The sequence below is a fragment of the Danio rerio genome, chromosome 23 (genome assembly GCF_049306965.1).
Source record: "Danio rerio strain Tuebingen ecotype United States chromosome 23, GRCz12tu, whole genome shotgun sequence".
NCBI classification, from domain to species: domain Eukaryota; kingdom Metazoa; phylum Chordata; class Actinopteri; order Cypriniformes; family Danionidae; genus Danio; species Danio rerio.
The window spans coordinates 26,044,813-26,065,126 of record NC_133198.1 but is presented as its reverse complement, the minus strand read 5'-3'; the positions used below and the strand labels follow the sequence as shown (position 1 = coordinate 26,065,126).

At 42.2% G+C, this 20,314-nt stretch overlaps 1 protein-coding gene across 18 annotated transcripts in view; it reads right to left on the bottom strand.

The window, feature by feature from the left end:
* Window positions 1-2,228: 2,228 nt before the first annotated feature.
* samd11 (sterile alpha motif domain containing 11) overlaps window positions 2,229-20,314 on the bottom strand; it is a 103,703-nt gene continuing 85,617 nt past the window's right edge. For 9 of the 18 annotated variants that reach the window (XM_073938974.1, XM_073938977.1, XM_073938976.1 and 6 more), the window contains 7 exons: window positions 17,815-17,959; window positions 8,308-8,423; window positions 8,003-8,081; window positions 7,050-7,774; window positions 5,906-6,030; window positions 5,364-5,474; window positions 2,229-3,957 (listed from right to left, as the gene is read on the bottom strand). In XM_073938974.1, coding sequence (XP_073795075.1) covers window positions 3,715-3,957; window positions 5,364-5,474; window positions 5,906-6,030; window positions 7,050-7,774; window positions 8,003-8,081; window positions 8,308-8,423; window positions 17,815-17,959 — 1,544 coding nt within the window. In that variant the 3' untranslated portion in view covers window positions 2,229-3,714. The remainder of the gene's footprint in view (window positions 3,958-5,363; window positions 5,475-5,905; window positions 6,031-7,049; window positions 7,775-8,002; window positions 8,082-8,307; window positions 8,424-17,814; window positions 17,960-20,314) is intronic. The other 9 variants (XM_073938975.1, XM_073938979.1, XM_073938978.1 and 6 more) reach the window with 1 other exon arrangement.

Here is a 20,314-nt window from a genome sequence, read left to right as displayed (position 1 = left end):
GGGTGTCTCTTTCAGCTCAGTGTTGCATTGTTGTGTTTTGAGGTGTTGAATTGGAGGCCAGAGGCAGGAGGTGGAGGCGCAGGGTCGGCCCTGAGCACCAGGCTGCCAAACGCTCGTATCATCCACTGCCAGGCTGTGCTGGCCAGGTGCGGAGAGAGGAAGAGAAGAAAACAGAGCGCAGCCTGTTCTCGCGCCAAAACATCTCTCCCCTTCAGTGCTTTCACGTCACTTTCTGAAACCGCTTGGCTTTTTCTAAATGTTTTAAAGCGCTGTTTAAGCTGCCAGAACTCCACACAGCTCTAGTGGTGCTTTAGGAAATTGGTTAAGAAAGACTAAGATTAAGACAGGTTTTTAGTTGTTCTATTCTAGTAGTTATTTAGCTTAAAAGTGTAGTTCACCTAAAAGTGAAAGTTTTGCTCACTCTTAAAGGGATTGTTCACCCAAAAATGTAAATTACCTCATCATTTACTCCTTCATGTTGGTTTAAAACTTTGAGTTTCTTTGATATTTTAAAGAATTCTGATTGCTGCTACCCATCGACTTTCATAGTAGGAAACAAAAATTACGGAAGTTAATGGGCGGCAACTTACCAGCCAGTACATTTTTGAACAAGTGAACCAACTATCCATTTAACTCTTCTATCATCTTTAGGGTCAATTTGACCACATTCAATGTTAAACATATGTACATATATAATTGACTTTTTTCATATTGTATTACTTTTCCTAATTTAATGGGGAAAACTTGGTCACATCTGTGTTCTTTGGGCCTCAAGCTAAAAAAGACATAAGAAATTTTAGAAAATAATTACACACATTTGTTTTGGGTGATACTGAGGTCACTGTAACATGCTATCATTTTGTAATATGCACTAAAATTGTGTATGTTAAGTTTAATTTTAAAAAAATGTTGTGTTGGGGTTGGGGGGAATACTAATTCTCGTGGGAACTTTGATGTTTCCCATGCCATGAGGGAGGGGGGGAAAAACTAATTCGTGTGAGAACTTAGATATTTTCTGTGTTTTTTTTTTTTTTGTTTTTGTTTTTTTTTTTTGAATGAGGGGAAAACAAAATTCACATGGTTTACAGGTTGATCCAAAGCTATAAAAACACAGATGCTTTATAAACTATTTCTCTTTGTGCTCTGTTGGCTCTCCCTTTAAGCTCTCTCAATTGAAAACAAATGCCATCTAAGCAAAAGTTTTCTGTCAGTGAGGTTTTGTCATTAAGTTTTGACAGTAAAAGTGACATATGATTGTGTCTGAGACAGGAAAATCTTTATATATATTCTGGAGGTTTTTAATTGCTAAAGGTGTTGGCAGATTTTAGGGTAACGGGAGGGTTTAAGGGTGATTCCATTCACATGGAAGTCAATTTCTACCAGTTATGTTTCAAAATATCTTTTGCTTTCAATAGAAAAAAAAAACTTTCTTGAAACAAGTGGATGGTAAATAAATGACAGCGGTTTCATTGTTGTGTGAACCATGCTTTTAAATTTCTAAAATAGAAATGTCTAACTGACATTAAAACCATGAAAAATGTCTTGAAACTGAAGTCAACGTTCACTGTAATTGAATAGGGAAGATTTATAAATGGGGATTCACAGAGTAAACAATAATAACTTTTTAAAATCAACTGGTTGTGCTCACAACTGTGCACGACAGCTGTTGTTTATGGCTGAAGCATCTTTCCTGTTGCATAATGGGACTGTGCATGCACATGTTTTGTGTTCTGTTTTTTTCCATCACTCCCAGTGCCGTAAAGAACGTCAGGCAATAGTAAATTAAGGCCACCGTGACTGAACGTCAGCTGGGCCGCATTAGAGTAAATTCAGTTTTCATTAGAGCTGCAGCAAGCATCATGCTTGTATTTGCACGAGCCTGGGTAACAGGTTTACTCGTCTATCACTCAGAGCACAGTCTATCACATGCAGCACCTGGTGCTGACAGTCATGGGTGTAGTAAAAAGATTTTTTTTTTTAAGGGGCGGATGGCGGGCGTCCCTCAGAGTCAGTTGTTCTTTGGGTTAGGCGGGGGCCACAGGGGCCCTGGCCTGCAACTGAACCTGACGCTCTGACAGCTGTTGTTGACCTGAACCCTGCTCCCCCTCCACTTGCACCCTCCTCTAACCAGGGGATTTACCATCTACTGGGGCTGCCACTCCCTGCCCTACTGTGGAGGAGTTTGGAAATAAACATTACTCAGAAAAAAAAAGAGCAACATGCATTCGTAAGTTTTCAATAGGATTTATTTCACCCAGCGGAGAATAGAAAAATAGGATGAAGACAAAACATTGATGGGAAATCTAGAGACAATTTTAATTAATTGCTTACATGTTTAAAAGGAAAAACCATTTCAAAAATTTGCATAAAGAGCTTTGTGCCTTCCATTTCCCTGCAACAAAGAGAAAAGTATCGTTCTTTGGGATCAATTTGAGGACAATTGAATATTTTGTAGCTCTAACTACAGCAAACAAATTCCTATAAATATTTTTTCTCATTTATATGCTGAAGTGGCATTTAAGTTTGGGGCTCATGATTATTACAAGTGGAATACACAGCAAAAAAATAGGAACAAAAAGTACCACCAAGCCAGTCAGTCACATTTTGTTCAGTAATAAAGATTTTTAACTCGTGCAACTACATTTAACAAAACGTACCACTTATTTCATCTTCAGTATATTCTTATCTTGAGCATGTTTCTGTACAATTCAGGATAATATGTCTTTCCCACAGCAGTAAATGTGACCTCACAGTGGCATTAATCCATCTACAGACTGGCATTGAGAGGGATGTACGTTCTACCCTAATGCTCTTTTTTTCTGGGGTTGTAAAACTAAAACGGGCCCAGATGTTTGTTGGGTGAGAGATAGGGCCATTGCTTTGGCTGATGGCTTTTGGTCGCAGGAAGTCTAAGTGCTTTAAATGTCTCCTTTTCCCCATCCCACTTCCTTCAGTATGGCCCTGTATATGTACCTTGTTTCGTCACTGGTGAGATCAATGCTAGATCTCGTTTGAATATTCCACATCCATCCATCTTTGGTTTTGGACTGTGGAATGCATAGTTGCACTAGTCAAGATTGTATGTATTCCTCTTTGGAGGATTTAGTCTTTCAAAGCTAAACCAACTGGAACCGCTGGAAGTTGGCGAAGGTGGTGGCATGAAAGCAGAAAAGACAGTCTCTCTCAAAGTTCACCGTTCCCCGAGAATGTTGGGTACCACGAGAGTATATCTCAGCGAATGGTGCTTTCCTGCAATGTCTGACACAAGAGAATCTTGTATGTGTACCTTGTGTCCTCACTGAATATGACTCTCTTCCTTCAAGCATGCTGTTTAGGAGCAGCTGTCGGCTCACGTTCATCTCTCACACACTCTTAACGCTTCCTGTCTCAACCCCGAGTCCCTATTTGCACATCTTTGGATTTTGGCATCCTCGCAACCACTGCACAGGGTGGAGCTGTTTAAGCCAGAGTCGTTTCATCAGTGTCTCTCGTCTTTCTGCACATTTCTCCACACTTTTCCTAAAAAAGATTAAGTGCCTCTGCATGAAGGTCCTCAAGTTTGCTTTTTATTTCGGGAGGAGGGTAGTGGGGGTAAGAGGAAGGAAAGAATAGTTCAAAGAGGGCCCCCTTCATGCCCTCTCTCCATCTTTACCTCCTTCCTGAAGCGCTGCCTCTGCCATATGGAGAAGCAGTCAAAAGTTTTAATGGCCAATTCTACGAGGGAGGTTTAGTGGAGTCGTAGGCTCCCGCTGAGGAGGGGTTTCCGTTCTCCTGTTTAGGGGAGGTGCGGCAGGCGGGAGGGGGCACACTGAATGGGGAGGAAGTGCTGCTGGTAGAAGGAGGGCGGGTCTCAGTGGGCAGGGGGTCTCTGTCTGTAGGGCGCAGAGCAGATGGTGGCAGCGGGAGGGCCAGCGGGAAGCTGGTCATGTAGAATATTCTGCCAATACGTCGCGCCACCTGAGGAAAGCAGCAACATGCCAGTGTTATATCTCACACTGTCTACCCAACAGGAAGTACAAAAAGATTTGAAGTACCAGAGTTATAAAATGTTTGCGACTCAGATCCATTTAGATTAATAAATGCAGAAATGTAATTACTTAAAGAAACTGATACAAAAGTGGGCCTATGGGTTATGGGGGCCTGTGCAAGAAAAAGAAAGTTGGTTTCACTATGGGTGCATTCACACTATGCTATCTGAACCATGCCCAGATGAATGACCTGGTTTGTTTGACAAGTGCGAGTGCTCTGAATCAGGCCCAGGTGTGGTTCAGTTGGCCGGCCCTGGCGTGGTTGGAAGAGATGTGCCAGAGCACGATTCAGTTTGGCTCAGGCAAGCTTTGCACTCACACTACAAGTCTACCGCATGTACAAGTGTACTTTTAAGGGACTGTTTCATATGGATTAATTAATCATTCTTACTTTTCAATGAACACACTGTTGTAGTTTATTAAACATACAAAGCCTTTGCACGTCAGCTGCCACCTTCAGCAAACCTCGTAATACATGCAGAACAATTATTTTTATGCTAATTTATGAGCGTCAAAAGTGTGGAACTCTTCGGCAAAATATTTGACTGCGTGTCAGTGTGTCCCAAACAACTAAACCGGTATAACTAAAGCAATCTTCACTAAGCTCAGCGAAAGGTGCCTCTTTTCCTGTTAAACTGATCAGTCGCATCACCAATGACGCAAGCATGCTCTGGTTTGGAAGGCAAAATGCAGCGTGAGTGCAGGCCGTCGGGGGAGAGGGGAGGGGGACAATCGAGCTTCGGCACGGTTCAAGGCAACTGTACCTAGTGTGAGTACACCCTATGAGTGCAGCTTCTGAGTCTGTTTCTGCAGGACCACTTTCATCTCAATTTTAGATCGAACCTCAACCAAAGCATCTGCACAAATGTTTTGAGGAATCATGAATACCTTGATTAGCTTGCACAGGTGTGTTTAATCAGGGTTTGAAAAAACTAAGGAAGGTAATCAGTGCTGTGGCCCTGGTCCAATAGCACAATAGCCATTCAACATTTAAGTTTTCAAAAGATTGCTTGCTACAACAACCTGCACCACTATCCCCTTTCTCGAGGAGGTGTACACACTTCTGCCAAGCATCTATACAGTAGTAAACATTTGAAGTGGTTCAAAACCTTTCATCAGAGTTGTTCAACTATTGAACAACACTCATCCTTGCCTTAGGACAATTTAGAAAAACATTTTTGATCCACTTCAAATGTTGACTGCTGTAGATTGGTTCTCAAAGTCCTGTGTCTTGCAGAGTTAAGCTAAAACTAAAGTTCAGCTAATCAAAATCTCAGAATTGCTTAACAACTACATGCAGGTCCTCCAGGAGCAGGATGTTTAAATGTATATTACCTGAGAACGGATCTTGAGGGCAGGCCCCAGTTTTAATCCCATGTTGTTAAGCAAGTGGTCTTCTGTCAGCAGTGGCAGAGTCTCACCATCAATGGCCTGCTCTCTGAAGACCTGTAATAGAAGACCTAGCTTCAGCTGATGTTGATAAACACTGACCAATTCAAGCAACATGCATGCAATTCACAAGACTCTCATCCCACTAGGAAGCTCATGCACACTTGGCATTAACAGTGAAATGTGGTGCGCTGCGGTCGACGGTGGGGTTTTGATGATGCGCTGAGCATGCAACAGACTGACATCCAGTGTGGTGAGATGTGTGAGACGACAGAGCTGTGAGTGAGAAAGATAAGAGCAGCGCAGAGCGGCCTTCTAACTTTTTAAAGAACACATCTAAATCAAGCTATTCTGGTCTAATGTTCTGGTCTACAAATTGCAGCACACTATCTTCATTCTGTGCTGTACTGTATGTCTCCAGCAGCCCCTGTTAAAGGCAGGGGGAGGAGAGGAGGCATCCAATGCTCTGCTCCTGCTCTTGTCCTCACCTGTGTGTACTCCCCACAGCCTGCTAGGCTGCTGATGAAGCTGCACACCTCCTCCACACTCCACTTGCTGATGTCCTCGGCTGCTCCTGCCTCTTCTCCGTCCACGAAAAGACCTCCCATGGCGCCTGTGGACCCCGCCGGGCCGAAAGGAAGCAGAAATCATTAGAGACAGTAGGCCCCCTGTCCCCTTAAACACACACTTGTGCCTACACACTGCTATGTTATTGACCCTGCCTATTTCAAAGTTTAGTAAAGGTCAGCAGCAGGGCCTCTTCCTGGAGGAGGTCTCTCAGCTGGAGCAGGTAATGCGTTTCAGATGGCCAACGTTTTAGTTGGGGCTAATAAGTTGCTAGCTAATAACTCGCTTTTCATGCTAGGTTAGACTAAATACATCATGCTACTTTAATTTTTATTCAGAACAATGTCCAGTCTACTTTTCCAAACAAGTCGATGATCCAGAACGGAGCAGATATGTTTGAGGAACAAACCCCACTGTTTTTTTCGTTGTTTCGTACTATGTTTTTTCATACTTTTGGAACTTTGATTGACGTACCTTTAAATGTATAAGGAGAGGAAAACCTCGGGTAATGGTATATTGCCATACACCCAAAGCGTGTTACAATCCTATAAGTGGTTCTTTCCTCTTCACCATTTTATGAAGTGTAGTGTTTGTGTGCTTACTGCATTTTCTGTATGTTCTATACTGGTGGATTTTTGTGTGAGCCAAAATTGTTTTGTATGTTGCATGTTCAGTGCAGTATTTGTTAGAATGCCTGAGGATGGTTAGCTCAGCCTCTTACTGAGTTGGTCACTTCCTCATTAGGAGACTCATTTTCCATTAAAACTTGCTCTGGGCTTGCTTGCACTCTGGGCTCAATTTCTCAGTTTCTCTCTCTTATTCTGCAGCTCACTTTTTCTGTCTCTCTAAGGACATGGAATACTATCTGAACCCCAGAATTTACAGATTGTTAAAGTTGAGGAGCAGACATGTGGTGTCACTGGTGCTCTCTTTGTGAAGTGCACGGTGTAAGTTGCTACACTTGAATTGTACAAATTTTAGGTGGAAATGCATGTCCTAAAGTATAGTTTCTTTCAAAGCGTTTGATTTAGATTTTGTAATTAGATCTGGATTTTGTAAACTCACCAGTGTGAAAGTAAGGACTGGAGTACGGAAAAGTGAAGGGCAGCATTTGTCCAGGCAAAGTGGGTAAGGGTGGGATTCCTGGTGGCAGGTATTTAGCCTCATTCTTGCCAAGTCCTGATGTGAAAAGGTGGTGAGTTGGTGACTCTTGGCCTGTGGAGCTACAAGGTACACTGAGCCTTCCTGACCCTTCCCCTAGCTCTTTTATTGCTTCACTAGTCTTGGTTACGTCCTTTCCTTGGCACACCTCTGAACTGAGACCATGTCCGTCCCCTTTGGAAAGCCTTTCCGGCCTGTCTTCCCCAACCTCTGCATCATTCTCAGAGTCTTTCATGTCTTCATCCATTCCCTCTGTTTCTACATCTCGCACGCAGCCCTCTCTGAGCATCTCTTTTGTTTCAGATGAACCCCCCTGTTGGTCCCCTTGGAGTGGTCCTCCTTTCCTCAAGCTCTTCCTGTTGCTAAGGTCTTTAGAGGAAGTGCCTGCTGCTGCCCCCTGGTGGTTGAGGGAGAGTAATGGGGTGTTGTTGTGCCGCAAAACCAGCATGGCATTGCGGCGATTGAGCTCCTCTCGGAGCGGGTGGCCTTCTGGGATTTCTTGCAGGCTGCGTAAGGCAGGGTGTTCTGCAGGGAGCCCGGGATGCAGGCCCAATGGGTCCGCCAGCAGTCGCTGCCTGTGGAGGTTCTCTAACTCCTTCTGTCTCAACAACTCAGCAGACATTTCCAACCTGGAGGAACAATCCACAGTCAGAGAGGCATGGTGCATCTTAAAGAAAAATGTTCAAAGAAAAACTGCCATCTATTACATAATAATATGAAAATCCACACTATGGTTCTGTGTATTACCATCTGACTTTGTCTTTTAATAAGCATAAACTGCATAAAGCATAAAATGTTTCTTAAACATTACAGTAATTGATTAAACCACATTTCTAGGTCCAAATCTATAACCTTACCTTGCAAGGTTCTGTTTACGAAGAATCTCCTGTTGACGGGCGAACATCTCCGCCTGAGCAGGCTGCAAAAAACCATAACCTAAAAGACAATTGCGAGAGAACTTTACATCAGTTTTGCATTGTATATAAGATACAACACTTGTTAATTACATAAACCCCGAAAAATTATGCCATTTTTAAAATCAGAGATATTTGCTGAATGCATATATGGCTGGGAACACCCCATTACCCATTAAAGAAACTCACAGGTTAAACGAGTTTAGAGTTAAAGTAAGTGTGCTGCATCTGGCAGAGGTAAATCTCACCTGGGGCTTGGCAGAGGGCAGAAGGCATGCCCAGGAACGGGGGACGCAGGTGAGGCCCCAGAGCAATATGAGGAGCATTCTGTGGGGACAGCAATGGTGGAGGGTGCGATATATCTCTGTGTACACAAACAAAAAACACACCATCATTAACCAACTGCTACTGTTTTTCTGTTGTATTATAGTCACTATTGCAAATGGCTAACACTGGAAACACTATCGGTGTCATGATTGCAACTTGGCTTGGCTTGTCTTTAGCTACCTGATTAAAATGTTTACAGTGTAATTTCTAACCCTTTTCCATATTTCAGAGAGCAATAGGTTGAGCAACAACAACAAGATGTTTCTGTGTGGTGGTATGGAAATCATGGTTCAGTTCTTCATGTTCTTCGGTGTGGTACAGTTTTGTGCGGGCTTTATGGCGATGATACAGTTTTTCAGGTTTATAGTAATGATTTTAATAGTCCATTATGGCTCTTTTTGCTAAAAGAGTAATGATTCAGGAGTCAGGAACAGTTGTACAGTGTTATGGTAATAAACAGGCTGTCAACTATCTGTTACTTCTGCATGGCGGTATAGACACAAATACAGGTTTCTAAAGTCTAAAGGTAATGCCGTGTTCTCTTCCGTCATCTATTTTTATCACTCCCTCCATTGCATGCGCGCAACCGTAGCCCCTCATCAGTCCTGTCACGCTGCGGACAGCGGCACTGTTTGTATCCTTGCACCCCTTCACCACCACCACCTCCATCATCTCCTCGCTCTTACTCCCTCCCTCTTGCTCTGCTGCGCTCTGCGGCCCTGCCACTCTGGTAATGAGGCCTGAATGCACAATAAGAGCATGTCATACTCCGACAGCTGGGGCGGCCCCCCAGCCTCGCCCGGGCTACAGGCTGAAGCACCCACTAATTAACACAGTTCTTCCTCTTCCACCCCAACACACACGCACACATCCCCCTCCTCTTCCTGTCTCTCTCTGCCGTATTCAGCCAATAAAAAGGTGGCATGTCGCGTAGCCTCAATTATATTTTTCTCCTTTTGTACAGGCGGAGAACACAGGCTGTTCGTATACAATACAGCGGTCGCCTTTATTGAGCCTCAGCTGGGGAGAAAGAAAATGAGAGGAGGGGTAAAAAGTAAAAAGGAGGGAGGGAAAAAATATGAAGACGTGTGCTATGACTGCAAGTGGTGAGGTGTTGAAATCCAGGCACAACCTGCAGTGTCTTTTAAAGCTTTTACTGCACCTCTGCCAATGCAAGCCCCTCTTTTTACTGCAGCACTTCTTTACTGAGCCCCCCAACACTCACACACATGCATAAATATAAATGAAGCCCTACATGCCTAAAGCAAGCGAAAGAACAGTGTGGCTGCTTTGTACTTGTGACTGAGCAACGCTTGCTCCAGGGGGAGAGAGAGCATCGCAGCACAACACAAACACATAAACATCCCAACAGAAAAAATGAAAAACCCATCTGAAATGAGGAGAGGAGCTATAGTTTGCTGTGCTCTACTTAGGGTTTACATCATTTTTGAGCTAAAGACTCCTCGTATGTCTTCCTTGAGCAAAAAAACAAAGAAAAAAACTAGGGAGGGATAGAGTGAGTTTGTGAAGGGGTGGAGGAAGGTGTGGAGAGACACAAAGGGGGGGAAATCATCGATCGATTGGGCGGCTGTTGAAATGTTAATGCTAATCGTATACCCGCTTTCCGCCGGTGCCTTGCACTTCTGTGGCAGCTCCAATTAATCTGGAAGAAGGCAGCGCGTGACCTTGGGGCCGGGAGTCGGGCCGGCAGCCCAGCCATGCTTATGTAATTACACTGTGAAGTGTGTAATCACCTGGCCTAATCCCTCAGGCCTCACAATTAGCCCGGGCGGCGCTGGCCAGGCCTGCCAAACTCTGCGCCGCCCTGCGCGGCCCACAGATGAATAACGGTCAATTAAAGCTGCATGACTGGGGCCGCGAGGCGTCCGCTCGATAGTAATTAGCTGTAATCATGGGGAGACGTGCCCGGCAGACGTGCTTCTCCTTTTATAGGAAGCAATTTTGGAATGAGGCAAGCATTAACCGTTTCACTCTGGGTCTTTGGCCCACAGAAAAAGAAAAATGGGCTTTAGAGAGAGCAGGGGGGGGGGGGGGGGGGGACAGGGCGATACAGTGAAGGGCAGGATCTACGATTCTGTTTAAACATGTATTTTTTACATAAGATATTTAAAAAGTCAATTTAAAGTTGCAAGTGTGTTATTTGTGCACCACTTGTGGCACCAGACTAAATAGCAATCATAACCTGTGCATTATTGAAATAATGAATAAATCTGCCACAAACAAGAAAACACTATAGCGGCGTCCCAAATCAAAAGCTTCTATACTATATAGTGTGCACTAAAAACAGTATGTGAGCCGAGTAATATGTCCGAATTCATAAGATGCATCCCAAGCTGCCTACTTAATGCACTATTCTATGCCATTTTGTAGTATAAATAGTGTAAGTAGTACGTTCACACTGAAAACTCTAAAAAGAATAAGTACACTTTAAATACCCGGGTGATGCACTTATTCTTCATGCACTCAGCAACAGCACATAGCGGAAGGGGCGGAGCTTTCAGGCTGATGTTGGATTACTTTATTTATTTTGGATTGTGAGAGCAAATTCTCCTACAAGAGTGATTAAGCTGCCTTCCGATGACGAATGTGGTTATACTCATAGCAGGTCTTTGGTAGTTTGGTCAGTCATTTCGCTAATTTGGCAACTGGTTAAATGTCATCTAGGTAACGGTTTGAATTTCCACTTAGTAAAAAAGTTAGTGTTCCATTTGGGACGACACTACAAACACATACTATGCTGTGGAATGGGTAAGTGCATAAGAACATAGCAGATAATAGCATAGTGTATAGCAGGGATGTCCAGACTTGGTCCTGGAGGGCCGGTGTCCTGCAAAGTTTAGGTCCAACCCCAATCAGACACTTACTAGGCTTTCTAGAAACATTCTTGCAGGTGTGTTGAAGCAAGTTGGAGCTAAAATCTGCGGGACATCGGCCCTCCAGGACCGAGTTTAGACACCCCTGATGTATAGTGTGCCATTTAGGATGCGTGTATAGAATTCTAAAGTATGCGAGAAGTACCCGGATGACCTTCTACATCCGGATTCTGAAGTGTGCGAGTTCCATTGAAACTGCTCACATTCTTACTGTATAGAATGTACTTTTCTAACAGTGGAGTGGTACGTGCAAATTTAAATGCAGTACTGAGTAGTAGGCGGTTTCGGACGCAGCCTCTTTTTTTCTCAAACCTATACAGCGAGTCAGTGGTATTTACTACTGTTCTAGACTGTTCTTTCCAAAATAGAAGAAAATTCATTGTTTCACAGATTATTGACATGATTAAATCAGTGCTTTGCTTTAAAGTCAAGATGTCCCTTTAGGTAGAATAGATAGAAGGAAGTATTGCAACATTGCACAGGCGGCTTTAAAAATGGTTACATTTATTTCCAGCACAAAGACTGTTCAGGTTATCAGCTTAATTACCTCTACATCTTTTGAAGACTGCCTCTGTTCCTCCACCCTGCCCCATTTCTGCTTTTCTCTATCTGTCGATCTCTCTCTAGCTCTCTCACAACCTAGCTGGCGGTAGGGCAAGTAGACGCCACTTGTGTTCGCTCATGTGTGACGACCTGTCAGAGTGGCAGCGGCGTCGCTCCCTGCCTGAAAGCAACGGCAGTGTGGAGCGTTGCATCTATTTGTGTGTGTGTGTGTGTGTGTGTGTGCGTGTGTGTGTGTGTGTGTGAAGGCGGAGGCAGAGGCAGAGCACCAAACTGGCCAGACGAGTAAGAGAGAGAGAGAAAAGTGGAGCGGAGCTGACAGGATGGCCCTTAATGAGAGGAGCGCGGGGGATTAGCCGCTCGCCACACCGTGCCCGCCTCGCCTTGACTCGAGGCGGGAACACATTTGCACAGGAAGCACATTAAAATGCATAAGGCTCTTGCTCACCCACCGCCCCCCACCCCAGACCACTGTCTGTTGCTTGTGATGCCCCACATGCCAAACACATTAGGATTTGCCTTGCAGATTCCCTAAATGCAATCTGCCATTTAAACCCAGACAAATGGCCAGCAGTGGCTGCAGGACTATTGATCTTGGTAATGATTTGTTTTTAACAATAGCCACTAATGGGCGTCGGATAATCAATTATGGAGAGTCGATAGAAAGGTGAGCTTGAGGAATGGCTTCCGGCTCACTGTTTTAGCCTGGTGGACTCTGTCGATGCTTTAGAGGGGTTTGCAATGTCACACAATCAGTGCTAAAAGCTTATAGCCCACTCAAACATCCAAGCCAGTATTTTGTCATCTATATATTTCCCCCATCATATTCTCGTATGTCTTTGATTCGACTGTGGAGAAGAAAAACAGAGAATTTGAAGACTGTGCTGGTAGCTCTTTTAAATGCATTATCCACTGACTAGAGAAATGAGCTTTGAAAAGTGATTGTCTAAAAAAAGACTAAATTAAAGTGTGTGTAGTTTATCTTTAGTATGAATCAAATTGTCAAATTGTGCAGCTGAACACTATTGGTTTACAGAGATACATCACTAGCTTGTGCACAAGCCAGGAGAATGAAAATAAAGGAAGCGCCATTTTTGAATCCACAGCCGATACATTACACCGTAATAATATATACATAAAATAACGAGCCATGGTCAACCCTTGCTCAAACAGACCTTGTCGTTGTCTTGATGAACAGCCACTAAGGCAAGAAGAAGAACAGAACTACCCTGTGCCCCATTGTTGTTTATAAAGCCGTCTAAAAGTGTGAGCGGTTTAATTTTCTCAAAAGAGCTCATGTGTGCATCTATATTTGAAATAACAAACTTTTTGAGCTGATGATAATAACATGCGCATGATTATTGAAGGGTTTCTGACGCCTGATCCTTTCAGAAATGGACAAATGTGAGAGTGACCATTGATACTCTTAAAGGCTGATTTATACTTCTGCGTCAAACGGCGGCGTATGCTACGGCGCTGATGCATAACCCTTCGCCGTGGCCTTCAGCGTCGTTGACGTGCACCTCTCAAAAAATGTAACTACATGCCGCAACGACGCGTAGCGCAAGCTCTGTGATTGGTTGGCTTGGTAGCGCTGATGAGTCTGGGCGGGACCGAGAGCCGCGCGAATAGCGAGTGATTGTTTACAAGTGTGGAGTCCCATGAAGGAGCTCCGGATGGAAAGTTTTGTTCTGTGTTTACCTCATAGTTAAAGTTGTTGCACGTCTGCCGGTTCCTGCCTCAAAATGAGCAAGTTTGAGCCACTTGTACATCCAGGAAGTGTTCAGGAAAAGCAAAACAGCAGCAAAGAAACTCGACACAGAGCAACATTTACACCTCACTGCCAACTAGCAGTTCGGAAGTGTAATGCAGACCAACAGAGACAGCGCGCAGAAGTATAAATGCACAGCTTCTGGTGTTGCATGCGCCGTGGGTTAAGCCGGTCACTTGACGCAGAAGTATAAACCAGGCTTTAGGGGTGGGCAAACTTGATCCTGGAGGGCCGGTGTCCTGCATAGTTTAGCTCTAACACTAATCAGAAACACCTAACCATGCTTATCAGTGTCTTCATGATCATTAGAAATCTATAAGCAGGTGTGTTTGATTAGTGTTGGAGCTAAACTGTGCAGGACACAAGACATCCTTGAAATAGTTTGCCTTAGGCAGTGGAAACGCAAGCCTGATATAGGTGAGCCATACCGACCTATACCACTTAGTGGAAAAGGACAATGAAAGAACCATGAACAGGATTTGAGATGACAAGATGTGACCAAAAGAATGGACTGAATGCTCATGAATCATAATAGTCACAATGATCCAATTATTATGGTTAAATACAGACTTCAGAAATGTCTCTGTGCAACAGATCTTGACAAATATCATCACATATATTATATATTATATATGTATATATATGGTTAGTAAGTTGCAAAATATTTCATAAACGCTGTTTTTATATCTTATGTTATTAGATTCTATTTTATGATGATCTGAGATCTAGAGTACAACTGTGAGCACTCCTACCACCCCCCACAAATTGCTATTTCACTCCTTTGAAGCACAGAAAGTCATACAAAGCACTTTTTAAAAAAAAAACTTTTTTCATGTGCTTTGAAGCTTCAAATCTGTGGTCCCTGTTAACTGTAATTACATTAAAAGTGAAAACATGTTCTCATTTTGTAGATACAGAGTTTTTAACAACATGGGGTGAATAAACTGACTAAAATTCTATATTATTTATGTGAATTTTAGCAATTTAGAAATTTTTTGAGCTCAAACAAAATACTTAAACAAAGGATTAAAGGACCAGATGAACAAAAAATGAGCGTGCAGAAGCAAGAAAAAAACACTTTTCTCCCTCCCTCCCTCCTTTCACCCACAACCTAGGAAGTGTGCAGGCCTCGTTAACATCAGCGGTCCTGTGTGGCTAATTACCGTGAGCTGGCGGAGCAGCGGCGGCTGGCTGGTCAAAGCTGCACGCTGAGCTTCTGACATGATGCTGCGCTGGGCCAGGAACCGAACAGAGTTCCCCCACCCACGCTGGGCGACCCCTCCCAATTCACTTCCTCCCTACCGCCTCGCCTCGCCGGCCCATTATCGATCCTCCAGCTTCCCGCGCCACATAAATAATCGACAAGCAATTACCTGCCTACTCCCGCTGCCCGGGCTTTGTTTGGAGGCGGAGGGGAGCGCCGCGAGCACAGTGGCCTTGCTGAGATGAGGAGAGAGGGAGGGAGGGGGGAGTGATTCAGGGGGGAGAAATGTTGCAGAGAGGGGAATGGCGTGTTTTCCTAGCGACCCATTCGGTCCTGAGCCCTATAAATGCCTCCTGACAAGATCAAATCGAACAGGGTTGCGAAGAGGTCATACGCAGAGATCATACCCACTGGCACATCCCATTAAGTGGATTTTCTATTCTTTCCATGGCCTTAACGCCAACTTCCATTTTTCCCTCTTCCGTTACTTTGGTGCATAATTCAATTTTTCCCTCTTTTCTCTTCGGCAGGCAGTCACCCACTCCAACATGCATGCAGTATTCATTAGTCGGATGTTGGCTTCATTATTAATGTAAAATATTCATGTTATTTTAAAGCTTTGCATTTTTTTTCTGTATCCGTGGTCTTAAAGAGTGCCTGAGGTTTCCATTCAGAAGAGGGCCATTTATCAGCGTGCACACATACATCTCATCCACTTTTAAACTCTGATCAAGTGTCAGAAAAGCATACGTGTGGTTTCAACCACTGTCCTAAGCAGATGCCACACGCTAAAAGAGCTCAAACGAGCTGACAATGTGACATGGGATATACTGTTATTCATCTGTTCTCTATTTCTATATCCCAGCAAGCACTTTTTTGTGTTTAAAAAAAGTCTAATAAACATCTAAAAGATGGTTAGGCTAAAACAAGGCTATATTTGGGCTGTCAGTGAAAATATAATAATAATAAAATAATATGGTTTGGTATGCTTTTATGGCCGTTTACAATGCCAAAAGACACCAAAAAGCGAACAGTACAGTACCAATTTTTGGGTACCCTTTGCGAAGGGTACCTAGCACAACAAAACGGGTATCAAAAGGCAGAGCAAGTAGCGCAGCTGAAGGCTATTGGTTTACAGAGATGTGTCCCTCGCTCGTGCTACAAGCCAGGGGAATGAAAACAAAGGAACCGCCATTTTTAAATACAGACATTACACCGTAACAATATATACAGATAATGACATGGCTGACCCGAGCTCAAACAAACCTTGTCCACATCTTGATGAACAGCCACAAAGCCAAGAAGAAGAGCAGATCTACTCTGTGCCCCATTGTTGTTTACAAGGCAGTCTGAAGCGAGAGTGATTTCGCTTTCTCGTGTGCAATTACCAAGCATCTTTATTTAAAATAAACTTCTTGAGCTGATGATAATAATGTGCGCATGATTATTGAGGTGTTTCTGACATCAGATCCTTTCAGAAATGGACAAATGTGAAAGTGAATCATGAAAAAACAAAAGAGAAGCCGAAAAAACAAAGGAGCAAATGATTCTTTCAGCAACCTAAAGATGAACAAGCTGCTGGTGAAGATTAAAGACACAGATGACAGGTTTTCACTGGGCTATATGTTGTGCATTTTTTAACCTAAATAAGGACTAAATGTTTGCTGTGTGTAGTTTTTTTCTGTAATTGCTAACATATTGGAGAGTGTAAGGGTCTGTTTGTGTTCATATATGTTGCATTTATTTATTTATTTATTTCTATAATTTCAGAAGTTACAGTAGGTTTTTTTGCACTGTCATTGATCTGCAGCTGTAATCAAATTGTGTTCATAAAAATGTTAGTAATGAACATTTAAACACAAGTATTTATGTGTATAAAGCCTCTGTTTTGTGAGAAGTGCTTGATATGTGAACGTCAAGTACAGCTTTACGTTGACATTTCCTCTAGCGAGAATAACATTGGCTGAAACTTTCTGTTGTACACCACGTGACAGAAGAGTACCATAGGTACCCTTTTGGCAGTGGAATTGCAAACCTGATAGAAGTGACGCGCACTGTACCACTCAGTGGAAACAGGCCATTGTAAAAGTCTAAGAAAAGGCTAAAACACAGGAATGTAAGACTATTCGGGTTAAGTCCAATCTGTGTATTTACAGAGTGTCTGGGGGGTCTTAAAAGTTGATAAAAGTAAAAAAAGTAAAAGTTGATAAATCAATGTAGAGACATTTAAGGACCTTAAAAAGTATTAAAAAGTCTTAAATGCTATTTTGCAAGGTATAAAATTTTATATAATTTTTAATTATGCAATGTATAGTTGTATACTAAAGTTTGCCTGAATTAAACCTGCGAATAGCAAGATGCTGTGTAGTTGATAAAATCAATAAAATCCTACTAGATTTGACTTAATGCTGCTTTGTTTACAGCAGTAACCTAGGCAACACCATTATTTCTGCAGTTCTATAGGCACCAATCTGCTGAATTAGCTAGATTTAATAGATTTGTATTCAGTATATGAATAATGTTTTAGTTTTGGATTAGTTTCTTACATTAATATTTAGTAAAAGTACTGTAAGTTAAAATTTTGTCAGTGTTTCCGGTTGAAAATTGGTTAGAAGGTCTTAAAAATGGATGGAAATAGTCTTAAAAAAGATTTTAAAAGGTATTGAATTCCCTCTCTGAGTCCTGTATATACTCTGATTTAATAACTCGTTTAGTTTGGGGCTATTTTAAAACAACTATTAGATTTTTCACTGACAGCCCAAATTTAGCCTTGTTTTAGTCAAGTTATCTAGAAACATAATTGCTTTGTGGGAATGCACTGGCGTAAAAACCTCACTCACTCAAAAATGTTTGCCCTCAAATATATTATTAGCTGTGTGAAAATGTTCATATCATATCTGATAAGGACACCTAGTCAGGTTTTGATGCTCTCTGCCTAACACAGAACTACAGAAGAAGACACTGAAATTGTGATGATGATGATGTGCATATGCCTTACCGCTCAGGGAAGTGTGCGTCTCTGTGCTGGGGCAGGCCCTGTTTGCGCCGCTGGCTGGAGGAGCTGCCTGCAGAGGGGACGTGGGCTTCCATTCCTCCTGGATTTCTAACAGCAACCATGGCTTCCTGACGTACATGTAGCAGCTCTGTGAATGAAACGAAATAGGCCAGTTAAATCAGGAGCCTCATTTAAAGCCAAATCTGTCAATCTAACTCTGAACCAATGCTAAGATTCAGTCCAAGAGTCACAGAGCAGGATTTATCAACACACAGGTACGATTTTATACTTTATTATACTGCTAACTCAAGTGACTAAAAAGCAGTCCACAATACAATAACAAATGTGCATTTACAATTCTGTCCATTTTCAAAAAACTTCATTATCAAAAATCACAATCTAAGTGTGGATGAAAGGTCAAAATGGAGAGCACATTAGTGTAAAGCAAGGCCTATGATAGGATTCTAGTTGTATATAAAAGTACTTGAACATGTTGAATATGTGCCACACAGTTTGAAGCATCATTCATGCCTATAGAATAAAATGGATGTGCTGAAATATAATATAAGGAGTTAGGAGTTAGTTCATATCCCAAATCCTTAACAAACACTTTAATAATACACACAGCCAGAAAAACACATCCATGAATAATTATGACTTAAACTGTTTGAGACAATATGACTGAAATGCAACTGAGCCACTGGATCTGTGATGTTAGACCAGCCCAGACCATCTCCCAACATTACCAAACTAACAGGGTCACAACAGGAAGCGCGCTCACTAATGAAAGGGTGTTAAATAGAAAATCCATCCTGCATGCCTCCCTCTCTTCCTCTCCCTCGCTCTCATCTCTCGCTCCCTCTCTCCTCTGGCCCTTTTTTAATTAGACGGTTCCCTCGGGAGCTGGCGGCCATTTCCGAGGCTGGCGTGTGGGCCTGAGTGATCGGGTCGGAGGCACCACGACAGATATTAATGTGCACAGGCCCGCTGTATTGATCTGTTTATTGCACTGCCCCGCAGGGGCCGGACTGACAGCGGACAAACCTCTAACAGCCCGTGAGAGGGAATAAAAGCGAATGAAAAAAAAAACACGACGAAAGAATCTACTTTCAAGGAAAAGCGCAGTAGAAAACCAGAAACGCTTGTCACGCTCATTCCAGATGACCAAAAAAATTAGCAGTCTGTCCACACACATTACAACGTGAGCAAATCTGGGCAGAGCTTGCATCTAAAGTTGCATGCTTTTATATTATATGGCAAGCAAAAAATGGAACGTGAACAGAGTAGGTCTGTCACAATAATCAATATATCGACTTATCGAGCAATACTTGGAGGTGACGTCAATCATTTTTCCCATTGCAATATATGTATTTAAATTCACAAATGATGTTCAAGCCATTTTACAATGAGATTTACGTACAGGTGTCAAAGTTTATTATTGAAGAGTTCAGATACAAAACTCTCTAAATCCATCAGACCTCTTTTTTTTGTAAATGAGCATTTTCTATCAGGCTCCTCTGATTAGGTTCAGAAGTTTCATTTTATATCTAATGTAAAGATTAGGAGTTAGTAAATAAAATAACTTTTTTTCAGAAATGTCACTTATGATAAAATAGGATGTGTCTCAGACAGAAGCTGTCATTCGTTCGTTCTTACCATACTCAATGTCTTGGATTCTTTTTCGTCAATTGTTTATCTTCATAGGATCCATGTGGGATAAAAGAACGGCATCTGAACTTCGTCTTTCGTGAAATGGAGTTGCCGTTTAATGTATAGTAAATCGTACTCATTCAATTTAGCGTCACTGCGCAAAAACACATCAAGATCGCATGTTACACTTTCGACTGTACAGTGTGTTTTCTTTTTCCTTTAATGCACAGAGTTTTGAGGTAAAGGACGTTTTCAATTGCCATTCAGTGAGTCAGGTCAGCCAGGTTTATGCAGTTTATCTAACTCCATATTTTAACATCTACTTCTGAATCTGAATAAAACAGTCTTCTCATAAAAATCCGGTGTATCAGCGTGATGCTACATTGAAAACACTCTAAACAAGTGGCGTTTAGAGGCTTTTGCCAACAAATTGTTATTTCTGAAACTGTTAATACTGGGATTTAGATGATTTAAAGCAAAAATATTTGTTGAACATATACTACGTGCCTAAAGTATTCGTTCAATGTCATTAGCCCAATTTTGCTGGAAATGGCGTTTAGCAGCTTTTGCATCTGAACTCTTAAGTAGACATTTAACTAATTAGACATTTAATGATATCTATAATAGGATATTTACCTTTTTAACATAAAAATAATTAATGAATCGAAATAACCTTTAGGATGATAAGTCTTTTAAAGTGTTTATGACTATTTGCATTATTATGCTGTGATATAATCAGTGGCATTAATTGATCTCAAAATGACATAAATAACGCTTATCGCAACAATTTTTGTGACAATATATTGCACAACAAAACTTCCTGATCATGACCTCCCTAGAACAGAGTATTATT